A 20,053-nucleotide genomic window follows, 5' to 3' on the forward strand; every position below is an offset into this window, starting at 1 on the left:
AAGTCAGGCTCCTGCTTGGTGTCACCATCTCTGTGACAGACGGAGTCAGCCTGGTGATCAAGCTCAGACTGGAAACCATCTCCCTTATTTTGCCTTCTGTTATTTGTGTCCCTTGCTGAGCAAAGTGCAGTTCTCTGGTTACCCGCCCCACGCATTCAGGTACGTGCACCATTGCCCCACGGCGAGTACTCCTCACCATTTCTCCTGAAGACTTTTCCGTGTTAATTCCCAGTTTCAACGCCCCTGATCTCAGCAACCACTCTACCAGGACTGCTTGCCTACGGCTGCAAAATCTTACACTGTGCAGGAGAGCAGCCGTGGAAAAGGAAAAAGAACAATTGTGGCAAATAGGACTTTCAGGAGAAGACGTTGAAGAAGAGGAGGGGTGCTTGTGGGCCGAGGTGTTACGTGATTCCAGACAGGACCTCAGTTAAGTGGACGTTTGTATTGTAGGAAAGGTCTCGCACTGTCGGGAAGCAAGACTGTGTCGCATCCTCTGACCAGGGCTGTGTAACTCAGTACATGGGGCCGAGCGTCCAGACACCTTCCTCGTCTGCCTGGGACTCGGAACCGGCTTCTACTTCATTGACTCACTTATTTGGACGTCAAAGAAAGGAGCAAGGGTAAATCATGTCACAGAAATAAAGCCACCTGACATCATTATTACAATTGCTATTATTAAGATGTCTTGTCACAAGAATGAGTTTTAATCGTTTTTTGTTTAAGTAATTTTTCTATCGAGAAGTTTCTTCTTCCAAACCTGTAAGTCTAGATATTCTGAAAGTGGCCAACGGTTTCCTGACCACGTACACTTTCGGAGAATCTGGACAAATGCAACTAACAAAGACTCCGACATTGGATATTCCAACCACTCGACCTAAAGCGGGAAACTTATTAGGTATATTTTATGCTTTCTAACTTGGATTAAGCAAAAGTTGTACCAAATGTTGCACTAATACACACCCTTCCAGCCTCCAATATGTTTTTTCTTTGCCTCACGACCAGTGAACACTACACATTTCAAGGCAGGGGGTGTATTTCTCTTCTGGTCGCACTTGACCCCTGCTACTAATTCTCATATCAGTCAGTACAGGCTAGGTTATCCTGCAATAACAAATTACCCCCCCCATCTCAATGGTTTGCAGCAACCTGCTTCATGCCGCATGTCCCATGCTCAGCTGCTCTGGGCCACGGCATCTTCACCCGGGGCCCAGGAAGGTGGAGCAGCTTCAGTCTAGGGCCCAGACAGTCTAATGGCAGAGGACAAGGAGACAACATCAGAAAGTTTCTGGCTAAAAACAGCCCTTGTCCTGTTGGCGCAATATGCATTGGTTGAAGCGAGTCACGTGAACAGTGTTGTTACTGATGAGACAAGGATTATAAGTCTTCCCCGCAGGGGGGGAAGCGAATATGCCTGTGCACACACCCCACCGACTGGTGGGCTGGGGCGGCAGGGAGAGCTGGGCGCCGCTGCGTCACCGCCAAGCCCCGGACTGCCTCAGCCAGGCTTTCCCGCCACGAAGCCGGCCATTCCGATCTGCTGCTTTCCTCACCTGTGACGGCTCTTCCCCCAATTAGTAATTAGTTGGCATCTATTCACTTGTTATGCATGAGAGCCTTGTTTTTAGAGCGTGTTACTTACTTTTGTCTCTTATTTCTTATGTTCGTTTACCTGCAGATGGGGGACAGGCTTTGTGGCCTTGTGACAGTCACTCGTGGTGGACCGTTGGCCCTCCCGCTTTGGAAGTGCACAGGTGAGTGCTTCGCAGCTGGGGGTGCATTTGAGGGCGCCCTCAGTGGCCAGAGGTGGGGCGAAGCTCTCTTCTGAGAGACACACGTACATCCATCTCTTGTCCCTCTTGTGAGAACCCAGCTTAATGTTTCCTCCCATCCTTTCAGAGATATTTTTTAAATACTTTTTCTTCTTAACAGAAAGGATTGCATGCTACATCTTTTAAAATACATTACTGTACCTATTTTTCTCTTTATTGCTATTTCGAGTAAATTTGAGAAACAGGAAAAATTGCCCAATAGCTGAACGCACCAGACATTTTCCGTCGTATGTATTCATTTCCTTGTTGGTTCTTTTTTTAACCCCATATTTTTTTTATTTGTTTGGAAATCGCCGTGCAGATGAAACTTAAGGCAAGTACTTTAAAATGTGTTTTTTGTCCTCTATCACAAAACTGTGAGAGCGCAGGGAAACTTGAAATATTCGTTATTCACTGTTCACGGTGCACTCCCACAAATGCATTTGGTGTCCGGCTCTTCAGCTGCCTAGGAGATGACGTTCAGGGCAGCAGGAAAAGGTGGCGGACTTTACATGTGGTGGCCACGACTCTGTAGGGCAACCGATTCCACCTGGGAGTATTCTTAAAGGCTCCCTGGGGGTGGGTGGGGGAGTGTTTGTGCAGGAGTTTCCCAGGCGGGAAAGCGTGTCTCCTGCAGAAGGGGATGGGGGCGACTGCTGGCATGGGAACTGGGACTGGGTGGGGGGTGTATGTGGTGACTTTGGAGAGTTCGGGGGTTTGATGAGTTCAGGCTGCAGGTCTTCAGGACACATGGATGATGACGAGTGAGGAATTACAAGTCTGGGGAAAGGAGAAGTTCACGGGAGGCCAGCAAGGAGGGAGCGGGGAGGAGAAATGGCAACAGTGTGAGATCAAAGTGTGAGGAGGAGGAGGGTGGCCAGTGCTGGGAAGTCCTTCCCAGGGGGCAGTAGGGCAGTGACCCAAGAAGTGCTGAGCCAGCAGCAGTGACACATTCGGCACCAAATCTCCTGATGGAAAACAAATCTTTAGAGGAGGAAGGAAGCCCAGGCCCAGGGAAGAGAGCTTTAGTCATGAAGCCAACAGATTTCTTCCCTTTGTCTGCTCAGCGAGCCCAGCTCTGTCCCTGTGGCTGGACTGGACTTCTCCTGTGGTGGGAGTCTCTTGTCTGGGATGACCGTGAGCAGAACCGGAGCCCCTTGGTGTGTGGAGACCGCCTAGGAGCCAGGATTCATGCGTGCCGGGTTCCTGATGCCTATTTGCAAATCCTGGGGGAGCAGGAAGTTCCAATGACCTTGTTCTACCCTGGAAAGGAACCTTCTCTGGTGGGTGATAGGCCTTCTTCCGTCTTGTCACGCAGACCTTCAGTGTTCTTCTCCCCCACGTCGGTCGTCACTGCATTGGCACACACCTCTGCCATCTCCCTCCAGCACCCAGCGCCCTGCCCGCTTTGGGAGGGGCCCACACTGCCAGCTGTCACACACCTTCTTCTCCTGGCGCCAGCTTCCCGCTGCTGTGTCCTCGCTGCCCACGTCTGGTGAGCCCAGCCATGTCCTCTTCTCTGGCGGTCTCCCGGGGGTTGAGCTCCTGGAATTCACTAGGACACACAAATACCTGTTTGGCCTGACGGAAATATCCTCATCTACATAATTTCAAAATAGTCTATTTAATTTTAGCATGTGAGCTTTAATAGAATTTAACCATATAAATAAACACCCAAGTTTCACAGTATACAAAAACAAAAAAAAAAGTTAATTCTCTGGATTATAGATTTCAGATTCCGTCCTCTGCAGAGCTCCACATCATACGGCTGCAGCTCCCAGCCAGTCTTTGCTGTGTCCATAATCACCTCGGGACTGTACTTACCAGTCGTTAGTTTCACGTCGAATTTTATTCACCTAGTACTTTCCAAGGAGGAAAATTCAAAGGCAGAAGGCACTGATGTTTCAAGCTTGTCCTGCCATTGTCAGTCCTGGCTGAGCATCAGAAACTCCGGGGAGTATTGGAAAATCAGTGGTGCCTGGGGACCCCCCAAGACCAGCACACTGGGGGGGTCCCACCCCTCAGTGTGTTTGAGAGACTGCCCGGAAAATCTAACATGCAACTGGGTCAGGAACTGCCGAGTCTGTGGCAGAGAACACGGAGAAAGAATGCAAACGAGTGAGAAAACAGGGAAATGTTGATGGTCGGTTCTGCCTCTGCTCGCTGCTCTGCGCCCTCAGAGGCGGGTGAGTCTCCTGTCTTTGGCCCAGTCCTGGATTTCCGCCTGCCCGAACTCGAGGTAAAAAAGCAGGCCCAACATGTTGACGCCAGCGGACAGGAAAAAGACGTTCCTCCATCCCAACACCGAATCCTGGGGCAGAAAGCGGGATGATCAATGTCAGCAGTGCCTTCCCCACTGGCCCTAGGAACCCTCCCTTTGGTGCCAGGCAGTGCTGACCTCAGGAACAGGGAGGGGTCAACGTGAGATAGCCCCTCGTCTCAAGTTATTAGAGAAGGTTTGGTGAGCCTTGGAAGCAAAATGAGGACTCTCAAATGAGCACTGGGTTCTGGGTTGGGAAGGATTTTTCTTTAAATCAAAATAAATTAACCAACCCTAATGTTTTCACTGGATTTTGGACCTCAACATTCATGAAAATATCCTATTATTCATTCAAAATTATGTCTAAAATGCATCATTAAGATATTATGGCTCTGCTTTATATTGTTTACGGCCCTTGGTGCCAATCGAAGACCCTTCAAGAGGACGTCCCTGCAGGGCAAGAGTGGCCAGCTGCCCGAGGGGCTGCCCAAGGCGCCGCCCGAGGCCTGGGAGGGCAAGTTCATTTCCGCCATCACAGGCACTGGTAGCAGCTGTGTCAAGAATCAACCCAGAAAGCCGGTCACGCAAAAATGCATGGCAACAAAATGAAACCGATTCTGTCAGTTGACTCTGTCCTCCCATCCCAGCCTGGTCCCGCCTTTTCGTCTTCTCCAGAAGCCCCCATGTCACATGGAGCCAGCCTCATGGCCACACCCCTGCTCCGTCCACCGTGATCACTGCTCTTTGAATGGACACCTGTTCCCATCCTGAGACTCTGAGCCGTATCTGCTCGCTGTCTCCCCCCTCTGCCTGTCTTCCTCTCTTACCCCGAAACGTATCCTTCGCTCTGGGTGTAACTAAGAACCTCCATGCATTTGTGCCTCGAGAAAGTCAGCCCTGACCTTTCCATCAACCTGGTCTCGTTCACCTCCAGAAGCTCCGCTCTCCCTTTCTCCGGGAACCTGCGCCCCTGGACCTGCCCCGGTGTGTGCTCTGGGTAGAGCTGAGTGCGCTCGTCTGTGCTTGCGTGTCCCCTCGGACCTCAGTCCTTGAGAGCAGCGGCCCACTGCGTGTCCCTGTGCCCGAAACAACGCCTGCTGTGGGCGGTCCTCAGTGAAAGGCCCCACCTGGCTGATGAGGAAGCCGGTGGTGGTGGAGGAGATGATCCCCGCGACGAGCCCGAATCCCCGCGAGATGCCCATGAGGAAGCTGGCGTACCTGCAGGGACGGTGTCGGGTGGCCTTACGGGAAGCTGCCGTCCACAGCCGGCATTTCTCGTAGACCGTCTTTTCGGCAGCCCAGCGTGGCTGCAGCTCCGCCCTCACGGCGAAGTCACGCTCCTCAGTGACCTGAGGCGCCCAGGGCAGCGTCCGAGTGCCGCCCTGACACGTCCTAGCGCCCAGTTAGTGAGCAGGGCACCACTCTGCCCCCCGGGAGCCCAGGCTCCTCCCTGGGAGTTGGTGGGGTGCACAGGACACAGACACAGGACAAGCCGCCTGGGCTTCAGTCCTGGCCCCGTCTTTGTGCGGCGTTGGGCGTGGCCCCTGACCGCCTGCGCCCCGGCCCTCGCCCTCCGACGCACGGGTAAGGGGAGCGCCCCCCTCGCGTGGCTGTGACGACTAGATGTGCGGCCACGTGAGAAGCCCCCCAGCCCCCCACCTCCCTGTAGGGTCCGGCTCATGGCGAGTGTGGAGGTTGGTGGGAGCGGAGGTCCCTGGCACCCAGGGGGCCTTTCCCAGAGCAGCTGTCGGGCTCTGCTGGGCAGGCTCTCGGTCTAGAGCCGCCTCAGGGCTGGTGCTGACGCGTCTGGGTGTTTGTCCCTGTCCTGCCACCGTTTGTTGGATGCAACCACGTGAGGGAGTCGGAGGAGCAAGACTGAGGTCTGGCACCTCCGGAGCAGCCCGCAAGAATCCTACCTGGGGGCGACATCTAAGCTGTTGACGATGAAGCCCGAGTCACACAGGTTGCTGGTCCCAGGGATAAGTATCAGCAAAACAATGGTTGTCACGTAACTGGAAGCCACGAAGGGCAGGGCCACGGCACAGAGCGACGGGAGGAGCAGCCCTGGGCAGGCGGGACCCGTGTCAGAACCTGTGTTGGGACTCGCTCGGACCACGGGACAGAGAGGGCATCAGCAGGTTGTCCCCCAGCCCGCCCACCTGTCCTCACCCAGGGATGAGAAGAGTTTCCGCACGGTGACCAGTCTGAGAAGATTCCTGGACAGAAGGAAATCGGCCAGCTGACCCCCCAGAATCGTACACGTCAAGGCAGCAACAAAGGGCAGGGAGGACAGGACCCCGCTCTGGAGGAAAGACATGGATCCAGTGAGGACCGAGGTGCAGGAGCATGGACCTCACCGGGCCACCATCAGCCGGCCCCCGACAGTGCGAGCTGTGTGCGGTGAGGAACCGAGCATCCCAGCCTCGGGAGGGGCCCGACGCTGCGTCTCGAGACAGCGATGCTGATTCCCGAGGGAACCGGAAGGATCAAGACCCCACTGTGGCGGCGTGGCGATTAGGAACACACTCGGCAGCAGCTGTCTCCCTGAGCCGTTGTGCCATCGAGGGTGGCATGTCACCTCTGTCTGTCCTGTTGCCGTACCCGTGCACGGGACCTTTCTTTACAGCGCCTCCTTCAAGGCCGCGGTGAGGGTGAACGGTTGCGGGCAGGGCCGGACTGGGACAGGAGCGTGGAAGCACTTCCCCCACGGCCACGGCCGTTCCCCTGGAGCCCGAAGGGCACCCACCTGTCTGATGTTGACGTGCAGCACGGAATGGATGTAGGTCGGCAGGTACGTGATGATGATGGTGCACAACCAGAAGTGGCTGAAAAACCCTGAGAAAATGGCCCACAGCGGCAGGCAGCGGACCATGGCCTTTATGGGGACCGACCGTCGACAGGAAGTGGGCTGGAAGGAAGCAGCCGATCAGCGCGGGTGTGAGAATGGGCAGGGGAGGCCCCCGGGAGCCCCGTGCCGCCCTGGAGCCTCTGCGTGGCCCGGGGGGTGTTGTACCTGCTGAGCCAGCGAGGACACGATGTGATCCCTTTCCCTGACACTTATGCACGGGTGACGCACGGGGTCATCGTAAATCACCGTGAACCACAGGAGACAGCACACACAGCCGATGCCACCTGGGGAGCCGGGACCCCGTTAGTCTGCAGGTAGGTTTGTGAGGTGTCGGGGGGTTCCCTCTGTCATGGACCCCTCCCCCCAGACACACGCAGTTCATGGTTATTCCCTCACGAGAACCTCACGTTCCCACTTCTTTATTTCAGTTCTTCTATGAATCTCTTTTAACCGAACCTCTCCAGGCACTGCCTGCTCAACAGAGACGGCCAGGGGTCAGCGCCGACCCCTCTGGAGACAGCGGGGGCTGAGCAAGTGTCCCGTTGCCTCGAAGACTCATCCCTCCTGGGACTCGGTGCTTACAGGGCTGCATGTTGCCAGCAGCAGATCTAACTCGCACCTCGTCTCGTTTTGGACGACCTGAATGGTCAGGACTGAGGACGGGCATCATCGTGTGTCCACAGAGCAACTAGAATAAAATCTGGGAAGCAAGGAGAAGCCTCTGACACGTGGGTGAGACTGTGCGCTTGTGCCACGCCGCGCACCCGCTGCGGGCGTCTGTCTGCAGGAAATGCCCTTGGTGATTCATGTCCACGGACCCAGGAGACCTGGGCCAGGTCTCTTGAGGAAGAGGAAGCTCATGTTGAATGACACTATTTGGTCGTCACGACAGAACAGAAACTTGTGTTGTTGCTGAGATTTGTCGTTGGAAGAAGGCTCTGTGTTAAAAGGCTGGGGGACTCGTGTTCATTAAATTCCTTCTAATGACAGGTTCCTGCATTCCTTTATTTACAAAGCTGTGAGTCAGGAGCCACGGTGGCGCAGTAGGTTATAGAATGGGTTCCTCGACCGGAGCTTTTCACGGTCTGGTGGCGACGAACAAGCGGAATAGACAATCGACACCAGCACGGCCTAGAGAAGACAGGTCAGTGAGCAGTGCCGAGGACAGGACGACAGATCTGCTGGGACCGGTCCCAGAAGTGCCGCAGGAAGGTGCACACGCGGGGAGGGTCACAAGACTCCCCTGTAGAGGACAGGCCAAGGGCGTCTGGCAGAAACACTCGTTCTGAAATACGAGGACACCTCGACGGTGTAGTCAGTCCCCAGCCCCGTGTCTTAGCCACGTGGAGAAGGAGACTCGGCGTGGCAGATGGCGGGGTAGACTTTATAGAGACGTTCTCTCAGCTTCTCCGAAGCCGGCGACACGCAGTCACTACCCAGACTTTGGGTAAGACAAGACAGCTCCCAGCCCTCACGTTCTTCGTCATCTTCCGTGTAACAGAAAACCCCTGCTGTCCTGCCAGAAGGATGTGGCTGAACGCTTGGGACACAGATGCACTGGGGGGAAGTGACTCACCGAAGATGTAGAAGATGAAACGCCAGCCCAAGGCCTGTGAGATGAGTCCCCCCACACAGAGGATGATGAAGGACCCGCACGCTGCCCCTGAAGAGATGAGGAGAGGAACACTTAGGGACACGACGAAGGCTGAGACCGAGTGGCCCCCCTTCCTCATCAGTGTCCCACCAGTGAGGTGGCAGCCTTGCAGTTACTGGGTGACAAGAGCCTTGCCCCTCGGGTCTCCCGGTGAAGTCAGGTGAAGGAGTTGGGAATGATGATGCTAATAATCCCCCCACCACTGCAACGGCAGCTCCTGGGCACCAGCCTGGCCGAGTCCACAACCCACCCGTATTTCCTTATAACCAGAGTTACACTCTGGCAGATGTTGGGGACAGAAAAGGAAGGGCTTACAAAAGTCAGGTTACAGCCCTTGCTCCCAAGGAGTGGTCAGTCTGCAGTGGTCAGTCGGAGAGAAAAGCGCAAACAAAACTCACTGTCACAAGTAAGATCCTGGAGTCTGAATGTGAGTTACACAGACCCACAGTAAGAAATGCACTGTGCACAGCGACACAGCACACACACAAACACAACACACACCCCTCAGACAAGTTCCCGGACTCAGTGCGTAGCTTCACCGCGTGCCACGCAGGCCTGCTCTGCTCTGCTCTGTTCCATTCACTTCGATTTCTAAATACAGGTTTTGACCCACTTAACAGATTTCATGACCCTGCCAGTGGGTCCCAATTTGAAAAAAGAAAGGGTGGAGAATATAAACGTAGTAAGACTACAATGCTCTCTGAAAGCATCCACGAGGAGCAATTAAGAGCGATGATCAACTTCGTTGTTGAATTGTTGAATAGGAACTGTTTGCACACGGGCTTTGGGAAAAGCAGCTGGAGGCAGAGGACTTGGCAGGAAACTGAGCGGGGCCCCAGGGAAGTCGGTGCAGAGCTCACAGGGGCCCTGGGGCTGGCCCAGCCGGGAGGGCCCTTGGCAGCTCATGGCTTTGCATCCGGGCCCCAGGAGGACGGGGAGGAATGCCGTGAACATTCCCCAGCGGGAGAACAATCACGGCCACTTGTGCTCTGGGGAGAGAGTGTGGCGTTGGTGGGAAGAGAGGGTGGGTGGACATGCAGCCGGTGCGGAGGGAGTCGCTGGGGGGTCTGCGGACTGAGGCTGAGGGGGTACGAGCGCTGCAGTGGGAGGGTTGGTCGCCTCGGAGGCAGAGTCCGCAGGCGCACGTGCTTGGGCCGGAGGGAGAGGCTCGAAGGAACCTCGGTCTGGTCTTCAAACGCACACCCTCAGAGCTACCAGGGAGCGCACTGCACGGATGAAGCTGTCACCTTCTTAGTGAGACCGTGCACTGTGTCCGGTGTGGTGACTGAGGGCGCGCTGTGTGGTGGGGGTTGGGGCGTGTCCGCTGCGGGCACTCAAGGTCTCGGTGCTCCCACCTGCTGGTCCTGCCACCTGTGGGCTCTCGTCCTCAGCGGACAGCGACCCCTTCCTTTGTGAGCGAAAGTTAGAGGCAGAACTCACACCCGAGGGTCGCGAGGACTCGCCCACAACACCATGGAGCTCGGATTCGTGCGATGTTTAAATTCTACCTTCCGGCCTTTTCACTCTGGATTCAGTAGTCTCAGTTCTCGCTGGTATGTCATTGTTAAAGTGGTGTTTATACCGTGCATTTGGTCTTTCTCCTCGTACGCAATTGCTTACAGTCCCACACGCCCCCACACGTGAGGGCTTTCGCAGCTCACAGGGCCCCGCTGTGCCGAGCCTTTGCGATGTCCCGGCTCAGATGGGTCCTTCCTGCCCGTGTGTAACCTCGTACATTGTTGCATTTTCCGTCCCTCCCAAAGCATCCCAGGCATCACACGGATGACGTGTGAAGCAGGGTGAAGCCAGGACAAAGCTGCGACGCGCAGGGGAATGCCTACCTGACCCCGCGATGCTGGTGAGCCTGCTTCGTTCCAGTGGGGGGGCCCATTTCGCCCAGATGGTAAACTGACCTGTCCATGCCATTCCCTGCAATGAAAGTCACGAAGGCCTGTGGTCCAGGGCAGGATGCAGGAACCCGTGTCTGCTCTGGGGAGGAGGTGCCTGGCTACCTGGGCCATGCCCTGGATGGTCCGCACCACAACCAGCAAAGTCACTCCGAGGTCGGCGGCCCACGGTGTGAAGAGGGTGAGCAGGGAGGAGACGAGCAACCCGGCTCCCAGCATCCGCTTCGCTCCGAATATCCCTGCCAGGTATCCGCTCGGGACCAGGGTCAGGATGAGCCCGTAGCTGATGGAGCTGAAGATAATGCCCTGGGTCTCAGGGCTCCATGCGTACACAGAGCTCTGGGGAGGAGGAGGGAGGGAAAACCTTTGCTAAGGAAGGTCTGCTTCGTGGCCAGAGCCAACTGGGTTTGGTGGAACCCTACTATGGAATGGCAGAGTTGGATTTTCGCTATTTTTTATCTAACATAAACATTCCACCTTTTCCAAATAACCAGTTAGACTCCGAATATGCTCCTTTCCAAGGACAGAAAACCAGAGGAAGAGAAGGAGAAAAGAGATAAAGAAATGACTATGCCAGTAGGTGGTAGGAAGATATCATCTGTGGAAGGGCTTCCTTTAGTTTGCTTCTGGTGAAAGGTGACATGTTGACTCTCATTTCAAAGAATGAGGAAGATGCAGCTTTCCGCGCTCTGGTGAAAACCAGCCCCTAAAATCGGGTTTGGGAGTGACGGTCTACTTCGAAGGGTATTTTGTAGTAACAAGGTCACATTCTGCTTGCAGCGGAACCTGATAAATAGTTTTGGGTAGCCCACTAGGTGAGAAAATAAATGTTACAAGTTTGAAGTAAAGAGCCAGAAAGGGTAAAATACGGTATTTTATCCACTTAAGAGAAATAACGCCAGCCCCGTGACTCGGGTTGGAAGGCTTGTTTGAGGAGGGATTTCAGTGGCACGGACTCGGAGAAGAGGGAAGGACACTTTGGGACAGTCCCAGGGAGGCGGCAGTACTTGAACCATCCCTGACCAACGCCTGTGATTTGTATAAAGAAAAAGAGGAAAGCTCACTCCCATTGAAGAATGCAGAAAAGTGGGCTTGTAGCGTTTGGAGTGACCCCGAAGGGTAGGAAGTGGACCAGGGCTCTGACCTGCCCAGCATGGGCTTTCCTGGGCCCCTGGCCGAGGAGACTGCGCGGAGAAGCAGCCCGGACTCCGAAGAGCGCAGTAGGACTGGGCCACCGGGCGGGTGACCCCGATTCCGGAGCTCGGGGACAGGGAGTGTGTGGGATGAACGAGGGGGAGGTCATTGCCGAGAAGCTGGGTCCTGGGAATGAACTCAGGAAATATGAGGGTGGTAAGATGTTACAGTTGGTGCAGAGGAGAATTCAAAGAAATATATACACACACATCTATCTATATACATAGATAGGTAGATATAGATGTATACAGATCTATCCTATATATAGATAGATAGAGATAGCTAGAGATATAGAAAGTGTTGCTGGAAAACATTTAAAATAACTGGCAAAACCGGCTTAGTCAACTGAGGGGTGAGCAGGGAATATGGCTGATTTTCCCCCGACCCATCGGCAGAGCTGCCGGCTGACGCGGCGGCGTCACCGGCTGTGTGCACAGCGCAGGGAGGAAAACACCCGAAGACCAGAGGTGCAGAGCGGCGCAGAGCGGGCCGGGGGCGGATGTGCGTAGATGGGCCTGTTTTGTTCATGGAAGACGCCCAGATGCCCAGCAATCTGTTCCTTTCTAGAAGTTCCCACATTTCCCCCCTACATTCCTCCAGCTTGTAATTACAAGAACCTCCATGAAAGATTATTTTTATCATAGAGTTCAGTCATAGCTCAAAGAAAAATAATTTCAGTTCTGAAAAGTTTGTCCCGGAACATTCATGCTCTCCTCTCCGCAGAATCACGATCACAGCCCCCCCCCCCAGGGCCGTTCTCCCTCCGGCTTGCTCACCCCAGCGCCGAGCTCCTGGAGGGGCCCCCCGGGGTCCTGGAGCGCTTCAGCGTGAGGCCTGTCTGTGGAGGCGTTGGCTGCAGCAGGCTGCTGTGTGCCGTTGACCATGGCGATGACCGCGATGCTCAGACTCACCCGCTGCGTGATCATGGCGAGGTTCGACAGGTGCATGACCACGGCCAGTCCGCAGCGCAAGGAGCAGAGATGCGGGCCTGGGGAAGGGCGGGAAGGAGGCTGGAGGTCCTGGCTGCGCTCGCCCCTCCCACTGAAAACAGGACAGTTTCCCCCTCCGCTGAAGTCTGAGGCCACCGCCCTCCTTTGTCACCGTCTTTAGTTGGCTTCAAGACGGTGAGTCTGGGATCTTACAATCGAGTAAAGCAACAGTGGGAAGCAGACAATAAACACAACCACCTACACGAAGGCGTTTATGCCGCTTTGTTAGACGTGGGAGTGCAGGTGGCAGAGCCGGTCCCAGGACACTTCTCCCAGCGGCAGGCCAGTGGTCCCTGCGTGCGCACGCCCACTCACCGAGGGCCTGGGACGTTTCCGCAGGGCGGCGAGACGGCTGCCTTTGGGTGGAGCAACCAAACGTCCAGGGCCTTCGCTTACGATGTGGGGGGGGGGCCTTCTGCTCACTGCTAACTCGAGTGTGACGCCCACGTGTACCTGCCTTCGTTTATGTTCAGCTCTTTACAAAAGTAACGGGAAAACCACCTCTACGGAGTTTGTTGGTGCTGGAGGCGTGTGCAGTGTGACACAAGAGTCATGTTGTTTTCAAGTCCCCATGAAGTGGAACAAGGGGCCACTGCTGAAGTGTTCCCATGTGAATGACGAAGTCTGTTATCATACATATATAGCATGTATATCATATATATATATATATATATATATATATATATATATATATATATATATATATATATATATTGCACTACATATTTGGAGAACTTGGACGAAAGAGAAATGAGAGAGCCTTGGAGGAAACAGAGGCAACTATAACGAGAGAAAATCCCTTTCACCGGCCAGTGGGCTCAGGGACGGGGTTGGCCGCCCGAAGAGAATTATTTCCCGATGAATGGAACTTCCCTCTCTGCGGGGACGGGGCCTCCTGCCCAGCCTGGGGGTCACTCCCTTCCTCGTGCCCCGGGATTTACTGGTTGTCTGGCTTGATTTCGGATGACAACTCAGCGGGTCCCCTGAGGAGGGGGCAGCAGCGGGCGGCAGTAGGCAGGTGGGGGCTGGTCCCAAACCACAGCGCGGGGAGGGGAGGAGGGTGAGGACGTGAACCGGACACAGGGAGAGCGGGCGCTCCTCCTGGAGTCAGCTGCAGAGGTGACGGGTGACCGTACCTTTCCGGGGGGACGGCTTCCTGTCCATGTGACTCCTCTGGGCAGTGTCACTGCACTTCAAGGCAGAGGCCGCCTCGGCCCCGAATCTCTTTCACCACGACAGGCTTTGATCTACGGGCAGAAAAACAACCCAAAACAGCACATGAGTCACTTTTTCATGTCAACATCACCTTCTCACGGTGTCAGTAAACGCGTGGGTGGCAGCCGGCTCTGTGCTTCGTGCCTCACAGCACGTGTGGCGCAGCGATGCTCATGGAGTTTTGTGGGTTTGCATGAGAAACTTTGGTGGAAAGTCCCCGCCGTGTCCTCCCGTTCTGAGTGGAGCTTCCACGGGAACAGGGCGGACCACAGACAACCGTGCGAAGGGGAGCGAGGAGCCGGGGGGCAAGTCCCGGAGCAGCCCTCGCTTTCCCTGAGCACGTTTCTGCCCCTTCCGTCCATCAGGACCGTGTCCCACGGTGTCGTCTTTGAACACGAGGGACAGCGTCTGTAACACTTGGAGGTTTTACCTTAAAGGCTTAAAATGTTTACCCTTGTCTCTGCTGCACACAATTTGGACACCTCACTAGACTGAGCAGATTTTCTTTTTTTTAAAAATAGTTTACTTATTTATTTGTTGACAGAGAGGAAGGGAGGGAGAAAGAGAGGGAGAAAAACGTCGACGTGTAGGTGCCTTTCATGTGCCCCACACTGGGGAACTTGGCCCGCGACCCAGGCAGGTGCCTGGGAATCAAACCAATGGCCCTTTGCTTCACAGTCTGGTGCTCGGTCCACTGAGCCACACCAGCCAGGGTTGGATGGAAAGGATTTTCAAATCGCCTGCGAAATCGAACTGAGTGGGGGCTTTCTACTACAACCACGAAGAAATCTAGCTATTTCGACAGGTGAAGAGAACTCAGGACCCCGACAGGCACAGAGCGGGTGTCTGTGCGTCAATCAAACTGTCTCTGGGGACACCCACACTCACTATGGGCACCATGGCCGCCCTAAGAATACCGTCGGTTTTGCAGCTGCTCCTAAACCGAAGGGTCTGCGACTCTACAAACACCCGGCCGGCGTCGCGCTGCTTCATCCAAAGCCCTGGCATTCTCTCTGCACACACATCTAACGAGACCCACCCACGCCCACAGGGGAGTTCATACCCTGCGGCCTTGGGGAGAAGAATCACAAGGGAAGACACAGAAGAACTTTGCCCCCAGATACTCTGCGGTGCTACTCATCGCCACATAACATTAGAGACACAGTAAGGGTTCAGTGAGTCCATTTTCATAGATGGTTACCATGCACTGTATTAACCTGACGCTCTCAGTAGTCCGTGGAAGTGACTGCTCTTGTGTGCCACGCAGGCACCGAGCCTGGCTTGATGCACGGACGCCCCAGAGGGGGACAGACTCACGAGGTGGTCGTGTCGTTCTTCCTGATTCTCTGTACTGACGGTGATTTTGTGAACACTCGGTAGTGACTCACTTTACATTCAGAAGGAGCTGAGCGACTTAGAGCAGTAATTGGGCTTCATCGTCATGGTCACCAGAGTTTTCTGCTTGCCACATGCCTGCAGAATTCCGGGAGTACCATTTCCCCACCTAAGTTTTGGGGTTTTCTACTTTGATGACCATGAACCCAAACGCGGGACAAGGGCGGCAGCAGGAAGTGCGGCGTGGGCTCTGCCTGGAAGGCACTCAGTCCGCCAGGGCCGGAGGACACCCATCCCCCAGCGGTGTGCGCTCGGATCCCAGCTGAGCAACCGGACCCAACGCGCGGCTGACCCGGAGTCACTTCTTCACTTCTCTTGTTATGTGAGATCGCAAACGTGGCTGAAGGTGGCGACTCTCTGACTACGCCCGCAGCGGCCAGGACAGAGTTTTCCCACCAGCTTCTGTGACCGTCTCTGCAGGCTCAGCAGTCCTCCTCGGCTCACTGATGGGAGTTCGGAGAAGTGACCGGCGCCGCAGCACAGCGCAGGCTGAGCCCGCACACGCCTCCCGGGCCCGACTTCCCTCCGCGTTCACACTTTCAGTACAAGCAGCTTTTAAGCGCACTGGGGTAGCTTCATGTTGAGGTATTCTAGGTCGGAATCGATGGGATTTTAAATTGTTTTAACACAGAAGGAAGTTTCACGATGGAAACACTGTCAAACTGAGCTTCTTGAGTACTTAAAAAGTCAAAACAACTACTCTTTCTTGAGAGCTTTTTTCGTTCGTGGAATCGCGTCACAAGCCATCGCGTCCGCTGCCGGTTTCCTGTCACCTGCTGCCACCCCTGCCTTAGCTTTCATGGTTTCAAACGCGTCTTTGAATTTTGTCTCGACAGCTAATCTCGCTTGTTAATTCCCATCCCCTCTGGGTGAGACCCAGACAGAAAGCAGGTGGGCACCTCAAACCACTCTAAACCAGGGTCTTTCTGCGAGGCACACATGGAAACGGGTTTTCCAGGATAATCTGAGAGAGAACCGTGAACCCGTGGGGTCTGAGTGCTGGCGTAACACGTAGAGAGCAGGGTGCATCTTGGCCCCGCGGTAAACACGGCCCAGGACTTGCCCGCTCAGCAGTGACGTTGGCAGAGCAGGGAATCCCACAGCCTCAGCTGCGAGTGGACAGACAGAAAATGGGGGTGAAATTAAGTTAAAGGGCAGCTCTTTATTTTAAAAAATTATTTTGAGGCAAGGTAGAGTTGCATTTGATATAAAATTAATAACCTGGACAGTGGTTTGTGCATAAACAAAAGATTAGTTTTTCCCCAGTCTTCTTAGTCCTGAACTTGCTATTTCTCCATAACCGTGGCCCTCAGATTCCCGGTAATCCTCAGCCTGCCTTGCGTCACCTCTGTTAGCTGTGTCCTCGTTCACTCAGAGTGAGTGTCAGAGTGGTTGAGAGAGCTCGGACCTGCGTGTCAAAGGGCAGCCGGGGCCCTGCGTCTGCTGTTTGGGGAACAGGGTCAGAGGTAACCGGAGCACTTGTGTACGGGGGGGAAAAAGCAGGCCAGCGTCCCTCCCCAGGGAGGGAGGGCAGGGGCACCAGACGTGCCTCCTCCCAGTGTGGTCTTGTGCATTGTGACATGTGACTGCTGGGAACAGCCGCAGTGACAACGGGCAGGCACCGCGTCAGCGCTTGGACTTCCGTGGGATCACTAAGTAGAGGCTTACGGCAAACACTGAGTCCAGTAAAAATGCCTTTGGTTGTGAAATTGGTTTTGAACTTTTCAAAGTGGGTCCCCGTGGACTAGAACGCGTGCAGTGGGGGGGAAGGGACGCCCAGGAACGTGGGAGGACAGAAGGCGTCCGAGTTAGTGAGTGGCACTGCCCGCCTTTAGTGAGACTGGTGGCTCCGAAATAAAATGGGTTATTCCGGTGGGTTGCTTATGTCACCTATGATCCTTTATGAATTCAGTCACAGAACAGAGTGTCCTCGGCCCCCGTTGTGGGCACTCCGAGAAGGCAGGGGTAGGCAAAGTTAAGGCGCAACTGGGCCCTGCCCCTGGGGGGCTCCCAGCTCAGCTCCTCAGGAGACGCTGGCGTGCTGCACACCCCTCCTCCAGGGACCGCCTCAGGCCCGTCTTCCAGGCCAGTGTGAGCCCGGCCGTGCTGTCCCCTGGGCGCCTTCCCTGAGTTCTCCCGGCTCCCTGCCCATCGGGCCTGACCGCGGTCCTCTGGACGCCTCCGTCAGCTCCCTCAGCAGGTGCTGTGCACAGGCACCATGGTCTTTTGCCTTCGCTCTTACACACGGCTTGGTTCATATCCCCCTTTTCTGGAGAGGCAATGCCAAGTCTATACAGAAATCTGAAGACCCATTCGTCACAGTCCCAGTCCCCAATCCCAAACCTCGTTAGCTGGGATCCAGGATTTTAACCCACAGCCACAGCCCGTCCCACGTGGCACTACACTGACCACCCAGAAGCCTCGAAGCAGCCACATCGCCCACAGTGTCCCTGGCACTGCTGGCCCCACGCCCTGCTCCAGGGTCTTGATTGAATCGATGACTTTTTTTAGAAAGTCTTCGTTTTGGATCCTGAAACCATTCCCAGATGGGGGTTCTTAGGCTGCCATCCAGGCTCATTCTCTGACTTCGCCTCAACCCGCGACCTCCCTCTGATGGGTCTCAGATTAATTTGCAATATCCTCCAACCCGAAGAGAAGGGAGCCACGTACCTGCACCATGAAGCCCGTCTCTGAGCGCTCGCTCTAAGACCGCCTCGAAGTGGTTTCTGTCCCTTGTCCCCTTTCAGAGCGCTCTGCGTCCTGCGGAGACAGACAAGTCCACGTGGCATGCAGGCAGCAGCAGGTCTGTTGCTTAATGTTTAACTTGGCCTTCAAGTCCTAGCTGCTAGAACGTGTATCTCAGAGGGTGACTCCATGTTCTTCTGCTTTCAACATGGCCGGAAAGGTCCACGAGACCTTCCTGGATGGAAGAGCTGGGGATTGGCGAGGTGAGGCCACCTTCACTTCCTCGTGTGGCCCGGGTGTCTTCACCAGTATGGAGGGGTCGTATCTCTGGACTCACGGGGCCATTGGGCAAATTAAACCCATTGCACAAGCGGACTGGAAGCAGGTCCCCCCTTAGTGAGAAGTCCCCTCGAGGGCTCCGTGAAGCCAGGGAGCCTTTCCTTAAGCATTTGGTGCCTGAAGTCTGGTAAATGGAAACTTGGGGGACCAGGCTGCCTTCCCGTGAGGCTGCCCACACTCTACCCTCTGAACCCCAGCTCTGCCAGACTCCTGATTCTTGAACTTGTGTCCTATTTGTGATTCTTCAAGTTTGGACTGTGGCTATTACTTGGTTTTCCTACTTTGACTCTCGATCCTTTTAAACTGAAGCGGAGGACCAGTCCTTCCAGCTCTATTAGCTTCAGATTGGTCCCCAGCCCCAGTTAGTCCCACCCCACCCCACCCCAGCTCCTTGGTTTGGCTTCTTGGTTCCTCTGCATCAGCTTCTGTTGCTGCTGTGATAAATTAACACGGACTTACTGGCTTGACGCATTTGCTTTACAGTTCACAGGACGGACATCAAAAATGGGTTTCAGTGGCTAAAAACTAAGGTGCGGGCAGGCCACCCTCTCCCTGGAGGCATGAGTGCTGAACACCGCCTTGGGTGCGCAACACACGTGAGACGACTGAATGACTGTCAGATGCTGGAGTCAGACGCCGCTGAGGGCCACTGTTTCTGCAGCTGGTCCAAGCCCTCAGCCCGTCACGACCTTTACAGCTCAGAGAGCCGCTTAAAGAACACACGCCTGTAATCCAGACATATCCAGGGTGATGGCAGTGCAGAAGATCAGAGGTTCTTTAAACATTTAGTCTCTCTGGCCTGGGGTTAATGGCTCTTTGCAGTCAGTCTAGTTCAATTCCGCCCTCTTTTTTTCTTTTCTTTTCTTTCTTTTTTTTTTTTGAGCAGTTACTATATTCCAGACATGGCACTGGCTTTTGGGAACAGCATTTCATTTCTGACCTGACCTTGGACTCCCCGGGTGCAGAGTCCGCTGGGTGAGATGACAAGGGAGACTGGAAAGCGGTGACAACAAGCAGCTCGATGTGGCCCTGGGCCAAGACACAGGTGTCAGAGGGAGGCAGCCCGGGGGGTGGGGCTGTGGCCAGTCCTCAATAGTGGTGGTAGTGGTGGTGGCGGGGGGCGGATAGACCTTCTGGAAAGAGCAGAGCCGCGTGTGGGGAACCTGGATTGTTCAGCACAAGGAGGGAGGGACGTGGTGTGAAGGGAGTTTGAGGAACCGATTAGAGACCTGATAAACATTTTTTAAAAATCGATGATTTTTCCCATTAGTAGAAGTCATTAGTCAGAAATGGAATGAGCAAGAAGTTTTTTATGTTCTCTGGCAATGGTGGGGTAATTAGTAAGTTGGTTAAAAAAAACCCTATAGAACTAAATAAAACCCAACATATTTAGTCTATTCACATAGAATTATGTGTGCGTGTAAATATGTACACATTTATCTATGTGTGCATGCGTAGACAGACACAGACACACACACATCGAAATGTGAAACTTGGACCCTCCCCGGACCCTGAGAGACTTTATCAGCATAATCAATTCACCTGTGGGATAAATCTGAGAAGGGCTGTCTCAGGGCAGTGAAAGAAACTTTTGAGGAATTTTCTCAGAATGCAGAACAGAAAGACAAAGAAAAACATACCCGACAATGCAGCTAAGATTTAGAGATTGTAGGCAGAGGATTCTGCCTCCACCTCTAAGAGCCCGACCCAGAGAGCAGAGTAGAAATACGGGAAGAGCTGACCGCTGAGGTTTCTT

General features: G+C 54.5%; 2 protein-coding genes and 1 long non-coding RNA gene across 3 annotated transcripts in view; 2 read left to right on the forward strand and 1 right to left on the reverse strand.

Annotated features, from left to right (window-relative positions):
- Positions 1-644: 644 nt before the first annotated feature.
- Positions 645-20,053, forward strand: part of TRIM38 (tripartite motif containing 38) — a 30,508-nt gene continuing 11,099 nt past the window's right edge. The window contains exons 1-2 of the mRNA XM_037153007.2: positions 645-898; positions 1,679-1,754. Of these exons, the coding sequence (XP_037008902.2) occupies positions 832-898; positions 1,679-1,754 (143 nt within the window). The 5' untranslated portion in view covers positions 645-831. The remainder of the gene's footprint in view (positions 899-1,678; positions 1,755-20,053) is intronic.
- Positions 3,898-18,033, reverse strand: LOC119054956 (sodium-dependent phosphate transport protein 3-like). The gene is made up of 12 exons (XM_037153018.2): positions 17,944-18,033; positions 13,800-13,910; positions 12,451-12,662; positions 10,586-10,819; positions 10,415-10,502; positions 8,496-8,582; positions 7,085-7,203; positions 6,818-6,979; positions 6,241-6,373; positions 5,988-6,135; positions 5,199-5,289; positions 3,898-4,122 (listed from the first exon to the last, which is right to left on the reverse strand). The coding sequence occupies exons 2-12, from the start codon at positions 13,825-13,827 to the stop codon at positions 3,988-3,990; spliced, it is 1,437 nt and encodes a 478-aa protein (XP_037008913.2). The 5' UTR covers positions 13,828-13,910; positions 17,944-18,033; the 3' UTR covers positions 3,898-3,987.
- Positions 18,028-19,269, forward strand: LOC128625989 (uncharacterized). Its single transcript, XR_008389862.1, has 3 exons — positions 18,028-18,221; positions 18,781-19,069; positions 19,184-19,269. It is a non-coding gene; the product is annotated as an uncharacterized LOC128625989 (long non-coding RNA).

The sequence above is a fragment of the Artibeus jamaicensis genome, unplaced genomic scaffold (genome assembly GCF_021234435.1).
Source record: "Artibeus jamaicensis isolate MK-2021 breed Jamaican fruit bat unplaced genomic scaffold, CSHL_Jam_final scaffold_1689, whole genome shotgun sequence".
NCBI classification, from domain to species: domain Eukaryota; kingdom Metazoa; phylum Chordata; class Mammalia; order Chiroptera; family Phyllostomidae; genus Artibeus; species Artibeus jamaicensis.

Excerpts from the sequence above, each read along its gene's own strand:
- LOC119054956 (XM_037153018.2), bottom strand. The coding sequence starts at position 13,827 with ATGGACAGGAAGCCGTCCCCCCGGAAAG. Across the intron at positions 10,820-12,450 it reads TCCAGGAGCTCGGCGCTGGG|AGCTCTGTGTACGCATGGAG; the intron begins GTGAGCAAGCCG and ends CCTCCTCCCCAG. Across the intron at positions 7,204-8,495 it reads TTTCATCTTCTACATCTTCG|GTGGCATCGGCTGTGTGTGC; the intron begins GTGAGTCACTTC and ends CCGGCTCCCCAG.